This window comes from Heloderma suspectum, chromosome 7, assembly GCF_057233095.1.
Source record: "Heloderma suspectum isolate Gila_16-S chromosome 7, 16-S_ref, whole genome shotgun sequence".
Classification (NCBI taxonomy): Eukaryota; Metazoa; Chordata; class Lepidosauria; order Squamata; family Helodermatidae; genus Heloderma; species Heloderma suspectum.
This window is the reverse complement of record NC_139464.1, coordinates 85,254,681-85,267,160: the sequence shown is the minus strand read 5'-3', so window position 1 is coordinate 85,267,160 and position 12,480 is coordinate 85,254,681. Positions and strand designations below refer to the sequence as shown.

Below are 12,480 nucleotides of genomic sequence, written 5' to 3'. Positions count from 1 at the left end.
AACCTCAGCCCCATGGGCCAAATTCAGCCCTCCTGGGGGCCAAATCTGGTCCTCCAGGGTTCCCCCAGCCCCACTCCCTTTTTGCTAAGCACTGAAGGTTCAGTGGTTTCCTGGCTTTTGCAAGTTTATCCCCCCACCATGTTTGAAATGTCTCCTGAGTCTTAGTGACAATAAGAGCTGTAAACTACAATATGCTGGTAGTTTGGCCCCGTCCCTTTTGCCTTTGGCCCCACCCAGCACTGGAATGCGGCCTTCAAGAGTTTCTCTGGCCCTTGGGCTGACAAAGATTCAACCTCCCTAGTCTAATGTAAGTGTTTCCCTTGTTTATACGGCACGTTTTGGAGCTTTAGAGGTTGTGTCTGAGATCCATGAATGGTGTGTTTTTCTAGCCTTCTGTCTTTGGGGTACCCCATTTTACCCCAGTTACATTTGCCAATTCATGATTGCCGTGCATCCTCAGCAGATTGCAGGGAATTCTGGATATATTCTAATCTAGAGCACAGAATTAGTGCATAAAGAGCAGGTGGCAGGTCTGTTGATCCCAGAGATGTTTGAGAAATCTGCAACAGAACCAAATGAGTTTGAGGTTTTATGAGCCCAACACACGGATTCCATAGCAGACCAGCTTTTCCCCTGTCTGTGGACTTGCAGACCATTTTCTAACCTTCAGGAATTTTGCACAAATTTCACCGTAGAAAAATATGCAAAAAAATTTAAAGCCTGGCCAAAAATGTTGGTTTCTTCCATAGGCTAACGCGTGAAAATGAGCATTTGGGGGGATTTGCACTTTGGGGGGGATTTGCACATTTCGGTGTGTGTGAATTTGCTCAGATTCACATTTCCACAAATGCAAATTTGTGCACATTTGGAACAACCCCCCCCCCATTCCATCAACTGGCAGACAACCCATGAATCACCAATATGGAATGGATTTTACACAATCCGTACATCCCTAGTTGATCCCTGGCAGTTGGCCTACTTGAACTGAGAGCATAACTTAGAAGAGACCGAATGCTCTCCTAGAACAGCGCTTTGCAGGAGGAAGATTTGTAAGTAGGGGACAAGCTTCTTTTCGTGCTACTTACACCATGTTCCACTGAGGAACTCCTGAGAAGATTCAAGGATTCATTTGAGCACAGTTTGAAAATGTGCACTGTACTCTGATCACCTGAATAAACCTGTTCCTGTGTGAGGAAAACAGTAGTGTTAGTTGATGTGCATTCTGGCCCTTAATCATGGGCCACAAGGAAAGCAGCAGGAAAGAAGGCAACCTAATTTAGAAGAAAGCACAAACTTCCATTCCTCTGCAGCCACGCTGATGGCTGATTATGTAATGGTGTACAATTACAAAATACACAAGGCCCTTTACATGATGTATCGCAGGCAAATGCCTTGGTTTCATAAAGCTGGTCTTGACAGATAGGTAGCATAATACAATATAGCTATTTAAAGACATGTCATGCAAAGCTGGTATACATTTGAAAGCTAGTTGGGATCCATTAACATGTTGCATCATGGAAGGGAGACGCTGCTTTTGCTGTCCCCTTTAGAAATGTTTAACCACCGCTATGGCTGGCAAACAACAGGAACTTTACATTTGGTTTGTAAACTTGTACAGAAATAGAGTAGCACGTGCAAGATGATCCTGTTGTGCTAAGCTTTGTATCCTATTACTGATTAATTTCATTTTATTACCTGTAGGTAGATGTTTTAATGGCTACTCCCTTATTTTGCACAAATGTGTTTCCATACAAATATTCAGCAAGTATCCTCAGGCTGTATATGTAAATGTTGCACGGGAACAACGAGTCCTTGTTTCCTAATTAATAATTAATTAACTGGCCATAACTACCACTCCCAGTCTCACACTTGCAATCACTAGGTCAGATTAGAATCCACATTTCATCGGAAACATGCACTGATATGCATTTGGGATGGGCTGTAGATCAGTGGCAGAGCACATGCTCTGCATGCAAAAGGTTGCAGGTTCAATCCCCAACATCTCCAGGTTGGGTTGTGAAAGACTCCTGGAGGAAACCCTGGAGAGCCATTGCCAGTTTTTGTCTAAGTCAAGGGTGGGCAACCTGGTGCCCTCCAGATGTTTTGGGCTACAGTAGGTCCCATCCAACATGGCCAATGAGCAGGTATTATGGGATTTGTAGTCCAAAACATCTGGAGGGCACCAGGTTTCCTACCCCTGGTCTCCGACAATACTGAGGTAGATGGATGAATAGTCTGATTCAGTATCGGGTAGCTTTTCTGTGTTCCTAAAAGGTGACCAAAACCCCTCTTTCCCCAAGTATAACAGGGTGGCAAAAAGCTGTTAATAACCAACTGAGGTGTTAAGTATGCACCCCTTCAGCATTATTAATGCTAGGATTTATTTATTTTTTCAGTATCAGCAGAAGGATAAAGATTTCTCAGTGAACCTTTTTACCTGATCTTTCTCTCTCGTTCTGTGTTTTAAGATTGCCAGCTCTTTATTCATGGTTCTCGTGAAGGTCTTCCACTAGTGGGTTTCTAAACATGCTTGGGATGCGTGAGGCATTCTTACGTTCTGGCACAGTTGTTGTCCTCATGTTATATTGTCCCACTCCTTGGTGTGAGCACTTTTTTTTTTAATGTGAGAGAGTAAGCTTTTCAATGGGCCAGTTCAAGAGTAGGGAACAGATGCTCCCGTAGGAATTATGAGCTATTATAAATGTATTTACTTTCCTTTTCAAGTATCTTTGCTAATGCACATTTTTGGCAACATGCAGGCAGCATTTCCTCTCTTGAAACCTCGGAGTTTGCCCAGGGAAAGACTTGCCAAAGACACTTGGTGCAGAATGATACCAAGAGTCACCGAAAGGACAGAATTAGAAACCTGAAGGACTTTCTTCCTTTTTTCTTTCAAGGCCTTCTCTTCAATTTTCAAAAGATTCACGCTGTTCTGCAGTTCAGGCTGACAACAGATACCCTGAACGGGTGATTTAAAGTCTGTCTTTTTCTCTGCAAGGTTATACAACATCTTCCTGTATTTGTAGCTGCCGTGTTCTGTCACAAAAATGCACTTCCAACTAATTCTAGAATGGTTGAACTTGTAATTTATTAATGCTGGTGTGTTGGATGGTGCTTGCAATTTGTAACTTGTGTGGCACTTTGGGAAAACAACCCCTCCACTTCTGTTTATTTATTTGTTACATTTATATCCTACCTTTCCTCCAAGAAGGGTACAAGGATCCTTCTCATTTTATCCTCACAACAATCCTGTGAGGTACGTTAGTCTGAGAGCCAATGACTGGCCCAAAGTCACCGAGTGAGCTCCATGGCCAAGTGGGGACTAGAACCCAAGTCTCCGGAGTCCCAGTCTAACACTGTAACCACTACGCCACACTTCTCTTGCTTGTGAATTAAAAGATGAATCTGGATTTGCTATAAGAAGGCAGCCTTCCCCAACCTGGTGCCCTCCAGATTTTTCAGATGCCCAGCATGGCCAATGCTCAGGAATGCTGGGAGTTGTAATCCAAAAGATTTGGAGGGCATCAGGTTGGGGAAAGCTATAAGAAGAGAAAATGGCCAGGACTGCAATTCTGAGCACACTTATGTTGGAGTAAGCCCCACTGGATGCAATGGGACTTGCTCCTAAGTATGCATGTATAGAACTGCACTATTAAGAGAGTTTCAAAGATGAGCACAACCGGCCACCTTAGGTATTTCCCCTCCAATACTGATGGCATCATTACTACTGGGCTTACTACCAAATGGGTGGAGTTACAGTAAATATAAATAGCTCATGAGCACCTGCCTGTGTTGTGAGATTCAATAATGATGTCACCACGAAGCATGGCATGAGGACGCTTACTGCTGAAATTGCATTGCGGTGAGGATATTTGAAGTCATCCTGGTGGTTTAACTGATATGCAGTTAGGGATGTTGGAGAAATCCGTAACAGATTCAAATGAGTTTGGATTTTGTAGTGGACCAGCTTTTTCCAAGTCATGCAGATTCTGCAGAATTGCAGACCAGTTTTTCACTGGGGGGAGGAGTATTTGCACTAATTTGCATTAATGCAGATCAGCATGTTTGTGAAATGCACAGGTATGCATTAGTGCTAATGTGCATGATTGCAAATACGCATTAGCTCTAATGCACATTAGTGCAAGTAGAATGAAATTCTGGTAAAAAAAAATACAATTCTGTCAATGAGCAGATGACAGAATGAAAGACATCCGACAATCCACAGAACACAGATGGAAAGGATTTAACGAAATCCATAATCCCTATATGCAGTGCAATCCTATGCAGCAGGTTTGCTCAGAAGTAAGTCCCACCTAATTCAATTAGGTTAATTCAAAAGTAAGTGTGCATAGGATTGTAGCCCTGTTGACTTAAGCCTCCCTGAAAGGAGGGATGCTTGAGGAATTCGATCTTTGCGAATCAGACTGTGCCTGATCTGTATCTCCTAGGCTAATCCGCACACTGGAACTCAGTTATCCACAAGCATTTGCATTTCATAAATATTCTGACACTCAGCTCACAAACATATGAACATATTTAGAAAAGTATATTTTGAAAGTGATTTTTTAAAGGTATTTAGATGTGTGTGTGAATGCAATTTTTCATGTACTATTTCAGAAAAATTGCACATATATAAGGAAACAGACTGGAATGGACTTGGATAAACACATGTGAAAGTGTCATGGACCAGAAATAGACTGATTCTCCTTCCCTGAAGCCCTACACCAGCCTTCCCCAACCTGGTGCCCTCCAGATGCATTGGACTACAATTCCCATAATTCCCATGGCCATTGGCCATGCTGGCTGGGAATTATGGAAGTTGTAGTCCAACACATCTGGAGGGCACCAAGTTCTTAGGGATGTTTTGATATCTTGAAATGTGATATCAGGCCTATCTCCAAGAACAGGAGAGCTAGCAATTTTGTGTGCGTGTGTACGATTCTCTGGAATATACCAAGTGCCTTTGTATACTGCCTACCAACGACTCACATTTGCTTTCAAATCAACACAGCAATTTGAAACGTGCAAACTGGGTCATAAACGATACCGAGCTCTAAAATGGAGATAGATGCCAAAAAGTCAACTGAGAAATTACATTTTTCAATTCTTTTATTGTCTGCTCTCACGCAACAACCGAACAGGCTCTTTAAAATTTAAATAAAATCTCCCGTGTTTGGGTTTGGCATGCCAAATGTCACCCAAGAGCCACATATTCTTACATCTTGCTCATAAAACCCAGTATAATGGAATGGCTGCGCTAGGCTCAGTTGAACTGGAAATGCTTTACTTCAGCCTGTTATTGCACTTGAGTCTGTGAGGGAATTGCTAATCAGGAGTATGGTGGCAGGCAGAGAAAGAGAGATGTTGTTCTTCTGGGTATCAGTATTTTGTTCTAGCGGCCAACAGGCTTACATGGATTGCTTTTCTTGCTGGAACCAACTTTCAGCAGGATAACCGTCAATCTATTCAAGCAAAAAGAAATAGTGTGCCTTGTTAGCAAGCAGAATCGCGCTCCATATTCCTTGCAAAATTGCTGCCTTTTTTGTTGTTGCTGCCACCAATTCAGCAACTGTGGCAGGGCTAGGGTGCAGCCCCAGTGGGTTCCAGGGTGTGAGGATGGCCGTGCAGCCCCCTGACCCCTGAGTTGCCCACCCCTGAGTTAGAGGAACTTGCCATATTCCCTGGAGGGAAAAGCTTGTGTGGTCACCAGCAAGGTTTTACCACCTAGTACAGGAGGTATCTTGCCTCTGCCTTCAGTCTTAACTTTTTCGAAATGGCACCTGCTGACATTAATGGTATGGGTTTATCTCTCGGGTTTATCTTTATCTGGTCTATGTTCCTTTTTTGAGTAAGGTACTAGAAATGGATAGCCTGTACTATTGTTGGGAAGGCAATATGAGACCTTATGAGAGAATTAGGGAAAAAGTGCAATCCTGAACAGGTCTGACCAGACATAAATCTCACTGAGTTCAGTGGGGCCTACTCCCATGTCAGTGGGGATAGGATTGGGGCCTGGGTCATATAACCCTTGCTTGGGCATTCAGATTTGCCATATGAAGATATTGTTCCTTGACATCTTTAAAAAAACCTCCAAGAGTGGATAATATGAACAAAAGCAAAACTGATGTTAAATAGTATGTATTTTTAAGTGCTGTATATCCAACAACACCCATAGTTAATTTTAGTTAGGGACACAGTACATTTATTCTAGAAGGCACTGAATGATATTCCCAGTGCTTCATTTTATTTTTACATCTTATCTCTTTTGTGTCACCCATCTTATTTTTTGTATCAGTAAAGATTTTTTAAAGAAAGTATTGATCTTCTGTCCTGAAATCTTTCTTCCCAATTTTAAATTATCTTTAATTTTAATTTTTTTAAAAAACTGTATATATGAGGTTTTGAAACTGTATATGTCAGGTTGTGGAAAATGTCTTACACTCTCCTCAGAAGAGTATCTATAACTGAAAAGTTAGCAAATACGTCATTTCCACGGAGGGCTCCAACATTCATCCCTTGCCCCCACTGTGAAGCATTCTTCTCCTTTGCTGTCGTGTGCTCATCCCAGTCTCAGTTTAGTTCTCACTAGCTGTGTTATGCTGTGCCTGCCTGGTGTCTGTTTGGAACCCCAGAGACTCCAAGGTCTTCCCAGTGGGATGGTCAGAGGGGCAATGTGGGAGTTGACAGCTTAGGTGGAACTAGAGAAGGGGTGGGCAACCTTTGGGGAGCTGTGGACCCCTTTGGCAATTTGACTAGCTGTACCGGGCACCACCACACAACGGACACACTGCAGATGAAAGCATCAGCCTGAAGCCACCTGTCACCTTCATTTCCTAAAAATGTCTCTGAGCCCCACATGTGGCTCAGAGGCATTCATGGGAAAGGAAGATGGGAGCAGCTAGAGACGCGCATTTTGCTTTGAGGGGATCCTAGCTGCCAGTAAGAAATATTATTAAAATAAAATAAAAAGTGGGAGGGGTATGGCACCTATGCCGGCACCAAGACAGGTGACTGAAAGAGCACTGGTGCTCAAAGGGGCCATGTTACCTACTCCTGGACAATAGTAAGCACAACAGGCATGGTCTGAAGGCACATGAGGCAGCTACCTTGCTGAAGCGAAGCAGGTCTGGGTCTGGTCAATGCTTGGAGGGGAGAACACCTGGGAACCACATGTAGCCACCTTGAGTTCCACAATGGAAGAAAGGTGGGATATAAATGAAATTAACAACAACAAAGGGAAAGGATAGGAGGCACATCCAATTCATAAAGTTGAAGGGTCTACAAATCTTGACTGCCCTCACTGCTTTGGAGGGGATCCAAAAGCTCTGCACAGCTCCATGTATGAGCCCCATACTTCTCCCAAGTGGGAGGTGGGTGGCGACTTAGCTATGGTTGGGCTTTGATGAGAGTCGAGAGCAGTGAGCCTGCTTAATGCTTCTAGGGGACTCCAAAGCCCAGTGTGAGGTCAGAGAACAACACCCATAGTTAATTTTAGTTAGGGACACAGTACATTTATTCTAGAAGGCACTGAATGATATTCCCAGTGCTTCATTTTATTTTTACATCTTATCTCTTTTGTGTCACCCATCTTATTTTTTGTATCAGTAAAGATTTTTTAAAGAAAGCCTGCACAGCTCACTTTGTGGCAGATGCCACAAATGCACTCACCCAGATAAATGGCATGCGTGCCACTAACAGGCTTGAAAACATATTTATGGGCCCCTGCAGCTACGTGGCTGCTGCTGTTGGGGGAAGAGCATGGGCGAGTGAATTTGGACCTTCCAGAACTCCCAGTTTCCTGCTGGCCATAGTGCAAATGCTTGACGCTCCTCTCATGGGAAGAATCAAGCTCTCCCCTCACCCAGTTTTTAGCCAACTACTCAAATGAATCCCATTGCCCTCTTACTGCCTACCATTACTGTTTTTCTTACTTTTCTACTGCATTAGGTGAAATGTCTTCATTTGTACATTGTTGTAATCATCAATTTACTTTCCTTTTGCAGAAGAGAGAGTTTGATGTGGACAGTCTCAGCAGATCAGAACTGAGGATGCTTCTGAGTGTTCTAGAAGGGGAGCTGGAAGCACGAGATCTTGTGATTGAAGCTTTAAGGGTATGTTGTTGGTCAGATGTTTATTTTCCTGTATCTAATTAACAATTTTATCACATTTTATTATTTTCCTAAACCACGGGCAGGGAACTCTTTTCACCCTGAGGGCCTCATTTTCTCGTGGGTAAACTTCTGGGGGCTGCCTGCCAGCAATGGGTGAGCCCCACAGCGAAGGGTGGGTGAGCTCCAAAGCCAGAAGTATTTAGGGCCAAAGCCATGTACACACCTCATTCATTCATATACGTACACTCATATGCACGTACCCATTCTCACCCATAATACACACATGAATAGCCCTTCCCCTCCTCCATGCACTGCAAGTAGGCTTCAAAAAAACCTCCCATTGGCTCCAGTGGGAGGCTTTTTTCAAGCCACACTGCTGCAGGGGAGTTGAGAAGTGGAGGTGCAGGCTGGCTGGGGAGGCCCCATGAACTGCATCCCACCTGTAGGCTGCTGGTTCCACTGGGCCCTTCCTTCTACCCACTGAGATCTTCTTTGGCATCCCTGCTTCAAGTGCCAACATGCTGTTCTGCTATACCAGCCTTCCCCAACTTGGTACCCTCCAGATGTGTTGGACTACAACTCCCATCAGCCCCAGCCAGGATGACCAATGTTAGGAATGCTGGGAATTGTGGTCCAAAACATCTGGAAGCCACCAGGTTTGGGGGAGGCTGTGGTAAACCAACTAGCGGAGACTGTTCTGTTGCAGCCCCAGTCATGTTGAACTCCTTTTAGAGTTCTTTTTAGAGTTCCTCCTTTTCTCCCTCTCTCAAAATACTAGAACCTGGGGTCATCCTATGAAGCTGATTGGTGGGAGATTCAGGACAGATAAAAGGAAGGACTTCGTCACACAGTGCATAGTTAAACTATGGAATTCGCTGCCACAGGATGTAGTGATGGCCACCAATTTGGATGGCTTTAAAAGGGGGTTGGAATAATTCTTGGAGGAGAAGGCTATCGATGGCTACTAGTCCTGATGGCTATGTGCTACCTCCAGTACCAGTGGCAGTGAGCCTATGTGCACCAGTTGCTGGGGAACATGGGTGGGAGGGTGCTGTTGCGCTCATGCCCTGCTTGTGAATTCCCGGTTGACAGCTGGTCAACCACTGTGTGAACAGAATGCTGGACTAGATGGACCCTTGTTCTGATCTAGCATGGCTCTTCTTATGTTCTTATGTTCCTCCCTAATGAATCCTTCCAGAGCCTGATGCATGTCTGAATCCTTGTTTGTATACAAGAAAAAGATAATGGCATTTTCATTTAAACAGGTGTTTAGTGACATGATATGTGATTTTGTTATCCTCAGTTTTATTGCCTTTTCATTTTACACACGCATACCCCGCATAAAATCCAATACAAACATTGCAGTAAGTTTACGGAACAGATTGCCCTCTGCTATCTGTTTTATGTCTTTACGTGAACGGTTTTTATACTTTATATACTGTATTTTAATGGTTTTTAAATTTTGTGAACCACCCAGAGAGCTTCGGCTATGGGGTGGTATAGAAATATAATAAATGAATGAAATGACTGACTGACTGACTGACTGACTGACTGACTGACTGAATAAGCAAACCAATTTATCACAGTTACCTCAGACCACAGGATTCTCAGACTGAAAAGTGATAAGTGCATGGATGGATATTCCTGTGATGAGACTGTTGATGATATCAATGGTTTTTGGATTGTATGTTAAGATTACAGTCCTACAGACCAGGCATGGGCAACTTGTAGCCCTCCAGTTGTTTTGGCCCACAACTCCCATCAGCCCTCACCATTGGCTATGCTGGCTATAGACACTTACCTGGGATAAGCTCCATTGAATACTGTGGGGTTTACTTCTGAGTAAACATGCATAGCATTGTTTTATTTATTTATTGCGTTTATATCCTGCCTTTTTTGCTCTTGTAAGGAACCCAAGGTGGCTTACATTATCCTCCTCCTCTCCATTTTATCCTCACAACAACCACCCTGTGAGGTAGGTTGGGCTGAGAGTCTGTGACTGGCCCAAAGTCACCCAGTGAGTTTCCATGGCTGAGTGGGGACTAGAACCCGGATTTCCCAGCTCCCAGTCCAGCACTTTAGCCACTACACCACACTGGGACATTGTACGGTTAGTTTCTGTGACTGGAGGCAAATGAAGCTATGTATGAGCAGCTCTTACTGATACGCTTCTATGAAGAGTCACACACTGCAGCTATATGAACTTTCTCTAACAAAAAGATATTCTTGGGGCCAAAACATACATTACTTTAAATCTTTGTCTAGCAGCTACGTCTTTTCTTCATGTTTACTGCAGAGTAGGTGCAGGGCCCCCCCGATCCAGATCTTTAAAGCCGTCTACCACACTAGGGTCCTGATCCAAATTACACCTACTGTAGAGTGAGAGAGAGAGAGAGAGAGAGAGAGAGAGAGAGAAGACATAGCTGCTGGACACAGCTTGAAAGTAATGTTTGTTTTGGCCCTCAAGGAATATAACTGAGATGGTAGATGAGGTGTATGTTTATACATCACTTTCCAGAGAACTCTTGTCCTTTCGGGTGGCATAATCTTTAGCCTTGCGTCCCTATGTGTTTTGCATTATTCCCCATTGGGCAGACTGTTTGGCAGATCCACTTTAGGACCTCATTAATTCATTGGGAAAACAACGAAGATGGAAAACTACAGAATGTGACATCTAAACAGTTGCTCTCTCTGGACATACTGATGGTATTAGCCCATCCTTCTTTACCAGTATCTAATATGACAGTTGCCACAAGCAGACGAGAGAGATATTTTTCAGTAGAGCAAGCTGTGAATAAAGAGTGGCTAAACATGAAGAACCCGATGTCCCTAAGTTTGGATTCCAAGAGTGGCAACATTCAAAATGTATTGTGCATGCCCAGTCAAGCTCCTGAGCCTGGTAGTTTGTACACAACAGGCTGTGTTAAAATGTGGATGGTGCCGCTATTTGTTGTTTGTGGTGATGATTCTCTAATGGTGGCAGGAGGAGAATAAAATATCACTTACAGGCGACCAGGCAAAGTTGACAGTTCAGTTTTCTTTTTTTGAGACATCAATGTGCTATAAGTGCTACCCTAACAGAGGTATGTTTGGACCAGAGGTGTCAATTGCACCAGTCATTTTTGTGAACTTAATTGTAACATTATGCCGAGCCCATCCAAACCATATGCCAGTGTGATGTGGTATAGTGGTTAGAGCAGTCTTCCAGCAGGCACCCTCCAGAAGAGTTTAACTACAACTATCAGGGCCGTTGGCAGATTCCAGTGGTCCCACCAGAGCCGCCCTGCCACCACACAGCCAGCCAGTCAACATTCCCTCCAAGGTTTTTTTATCTGGGAGGGGAGTGGAAGGGTGCCTCCTCCCCCTCCTCTTCCTCCTTGTCCTCCCTCACCTCACCCAGGCGGCCCACTAGCAAAATGCCACAGGACCCAGTCAGCCAAGACTGCAGGCCCCATGGCATGTGACTCCACCCCCGCAAACCCTTCCATTTTGAGTAGTAATGATCTGAACCAATCAGATGCTGTCTTTGGGAGAGACTCATCCAATGACAGTACAGGAGCAAAATAAAGACCACCCTGTGCCCTCATTGGCCATGTCCCCTTCCCCAAAGGCAGCAACTGATTGGTCACGTTGTTGCTACTCAAAATACAAGTTAGAATGGGGTGCTGAGGGAATGGGGCTCTTCTGACCTGTTCTGATCTAGGAACAAGCATTTCAAGGCATTTCCAGGGTTGTTTTTGGAAGCACAAAAGCCCTCTTGCACAAGCAGTGGGTCCCATGCAACCAGCGGAGGCAGAGCGGCTCTGTTGGATACTGCCCATGGGGGAGGGGATATCCCAGGCTCTCTTATTGCCATGTACAAGCATTGCTCCCACACTGAACTGGATCAAGCCCTTTGCCTTTATGTTTAGAATAGATAAACACAGCGGCTGATGCCTTATTTCCTTGACTAATTAAGCCATAAACATGCAGGTTTTGTTTTTGATATCAGTCATCACTGGGACTGTTTGTTTAAGTTTGTTGCTTTTTCATTTCTAATTTTGTTTGCCTTTTTAAAAACTCTGCAGGTGGTAAATGAGTATTTGCCTGTGAAAATAAATTTAGATCTCACCTCATGCTCTGTCGTGCAAATAATTAGAGCGAAAGGCGATAGATGGCACTGGATTCCTTCAAAGTTACAGCAGCACAGGAGCTGAGAAGAAATTGCATCAGGTGCCAAGAACTCAGCCTTCTTGATATTTATTGCAAAGTTAACACCGGAGGAGTTTTTAATGGAAATAGAATTAAAAAAAAAAAATTAAGTAGCCATAGTGCTAAGAGAGGGGAAAAATAATTAATTCTGTTCATAAATAACCAAGGGAATCATTGG

The 12,480-nt window shown here is 43.9% G+C and overlaps 1 protein-coding gene across 1 annotated transcript in view; it reads left to right on the top strand.

The window, feature by feature from the left end:
• Nucleotides 1-12,480, top strand: part of CTTNBP2 (cortactin binding protein 2) — a 125,698-nt gene that overhangs the window by 6,187 nt on the left and 107,031 nt on the right. Inside the window, exon 2 of the mRNA XM_084810823.1 lies at nt 8,004-8,111. Coding sequence (XP_084666949.1) covers nt 8,004-8,111 — 108 coding nt within the window. The remainder of the gene's footprint in view (nt 1-8,003; nt 8,112-12,480) is intronic.